Source organism: Alosa pseudoharengus, unplaced genomic scaffold (genome assembly GCF_046254945.1).
Source record: "Alosa pseudoharengus isolate Yale_2024_CS ecotype anadromous, Long Island Sound unplaced genomic scaffold, YU_APseudo_1.1 YU_APseudo_1.1_scf_2, whole genome shotgun sequence".
Taxonomy (NCBI): Eukaryota; Metazoa; Chordata; class Actinopteri; order Clupeiformes; family Clupeidae; genus Alosa; species Alosa pseudoharengus.
Window position 1 is genome coordinate 58,926,705 of NW_027468663.1, and position 2,500 is coordinate 58,929,204.

Here is a 2,500-nt window from a genome sequence, read left to right on the forward strand (position 1 = left end):
GATGAGGATACCTACCCGCTCCTCTGCTGGCAGTATGTCAGGTGTGTCAGGTGATGAGGATACCTGCTCCTCATGAGGAGACCGGGGATGGTCAGGGACGAAGGTCAGTTGTGTGTTGTGTTGCGTAGTGTAGCGTGTGGGAAGGGGTACCCTTGGCCAGCAGGCACGAGGTAACCATGACAACAGATGCTTCCATGACTGGGAGCCTTGTGGCAGGGCATAGTGTGACATAGTGTAACATGTGTGTGTGTGTATGTGTGTAATGTGTGTGTAATGTGTGTGTGTATGTATGACTGGCTGGGGGGCCTTGTGGCAGGGCATAGTGTGACATAGTGTAATGTGTGTGTGTGTATGTGTGTAATGTGTGTGTGTGTGTATGTATGACTGGCTGGGGGGCCTTGTGGCAGGGCATAGTGTGACATAGTGTAACGTGTGTGTAATGTGTGTGTGTGTATGTGTGTAATGTGTGTGTGTGTGTATGTATGACTGGCGGGGGGGCCTTGTGACAGGGCATAGTGTGACATAGTGTAATGTGTGTGTAATGTGTGTGTGTGTAACTTAGTGTGACATGGTGTTCTGTGTGCTGCGTAGTGTAACGTGTGTGTGTGTGTGTGTGTGTGTGTGTGTGTGTGTGTGTGCATAACATAGTGTGATATGGTGTTCTGTGTGCTGTGTAGTGTAACGTGTGTGTGTGTGTGTGTGTGTGTGCATAACATAGTGTGATATGGTGTTCTGTGTGCTGTGTAGTGTAACGTGTGTGTGTGTGTGTGTGTGTGTGTGCATAACATAGTGTGATATGGTGTTCTGTGTGCTGTGTAGTGTAACGTGTGTGTGTGTGTGTGTGTGTGCATAACATAGTGTGATATGGTGTTCTGTGTGCTGTGTAGTGTAACGTGTGTGTGTGTGTGTGTGTGTGTGTGTGCGCGTTGCGTAGTGTCTGGCGGCAGGGTCCATCATCATGAACCGTGAGATTGAGAGCATGGCGATGCGTCCGCTGGCCAAGGATCTGACGCGCAGCCTGGAGGAGTTGCGTAACCTGACGAGAGAGCAGGCGCTCCGCGACCTCCACGGCTACACACAGCGCATACGGGACGCCCTGCGCCACTTCGACAGCCTGTTCGCCGAGTTTGAGCTCTGGTACGCATGCACGCATGGACACGCACACACACACACACACACACACACACACACACACACACATACACACACACACACATACACACACACACACACACACACACACACACACTCACAAACATACACACTCACACACACACACACTCACACACACACACACAAACACACACATACACACACACAACACACACTCCAGTGTCTGCATCAAATTAGCGAGAGCCATGCCATGTGTGTGCCTCCCCTTTCTGATCCTTTTCTCTCGTTTATGTGTGTGTATATATGTGTGTGTGTGTGTACGCGTGTGCATGTGTGTGTGTGTACGCGTGTGCATGTGTGTACGCGTGTGCATGTGTGTGTATATATGTGTGTATATATATGTGTGTGTGTGTACATGAGTGTGCATGTGTGTGCGTGTGTGTGTATATGTGTGTGTGTGTGTGTGTACGCGTGTGCATGAGTGTGCGTGTGTGTGCGTGTGTGTGTGTGTTTGTGTACGCGTGTGCATGAGTGTGCATGTGTGTGCGTGTGTGTGTGTGTACGCGTGTGCGTGTGTGTGTATATATGTGTGTGTGTGTGTCTCAGTTATGTATCAGCTATGGTTCCTGTGAAGTCCCCTAAAGAGTACTACACCCAGCAAGAGGTCATCGTGCTCTTCTGTGAGACTGTGGAGAGGTTAGTCATTTCAACTTCATTTCAATTTATTGTGCTTATATAGCGCCAAAACATTACACATGTATCATGGCGCTTTACAGAATGTAGGCAATCAGAGAACAAGAAAAGAGGGAGGAAGAAAGAAGAAAGAAAGAAGAAAGAAAGAAGGAAGGACCAGGGGTAACCGGGGTAACAGGGGGGGGGGGGAACTCCCTAGAACTGGAGATACATGTAGGAAGAAACCTCGAGCAGATCCACGACTCAAGGGCCTGACCCATCTGCCTAGGGTCAATACGGACAGTAAGGTCTGTAAACAATAACAAATGCATGTGATGGTCAGGTGTGGAGAGAAGGACATGGTGTTTAAAGCACCTGAGGAGAAAGTTACAAGAGGTGGGATGATTACGTATCCAGTATGATAAAGCATTAATCCTGATTTAGTGAGAGCATCTTTTATTTCTTAAAGTGCAAATTACATAGAATAATAAAAAATCCACTTAAGCAAGACCTTCAACATCTGTGTTTAGTTGTATATGGAAGGGTCTACAATTTGCCTCAATATTTTTTTTATTGTGTGTAAAGTAATAATCTAGCCTACTAACTGTGAAAATATCACACTATTTTGCCTTTTTTAACAGACTACAACTAGAAGTCACGTGACTTTGCCCCTTTGACGTTAACTCACCGTAGCATGGTTTGTTTATTAGCCTGG

The 2,500-nt window shown here is 47.1% G+C and overlaps 1 protein-coding gene across 1 annotated transcript in view; it reads left to right on the top strand.

The window, feature by feature from the left end:
- Window positions 1-2,500, top strand: part of zfyve28 (zinc finger, FYVE domain containing 28) — a 55,443-nt gene that overhangs the window by 28,106 nt on the left and 24,837 nt on the right. Inside the window, exons 4-5 of the mRNA XM_076293357.1 lie at window positions 935-1,137; window positions 1,720-1,809. Of these exons, the coding sequence (XP_076149472.1) occupies window positions 935-1,137; window positions 1,720-1,809 (293 nt within the window). The remainder of the gene's footprint in view (window positions 1-934; window positions 1,138-1,719; window positions 1,810-2,500) is intronic.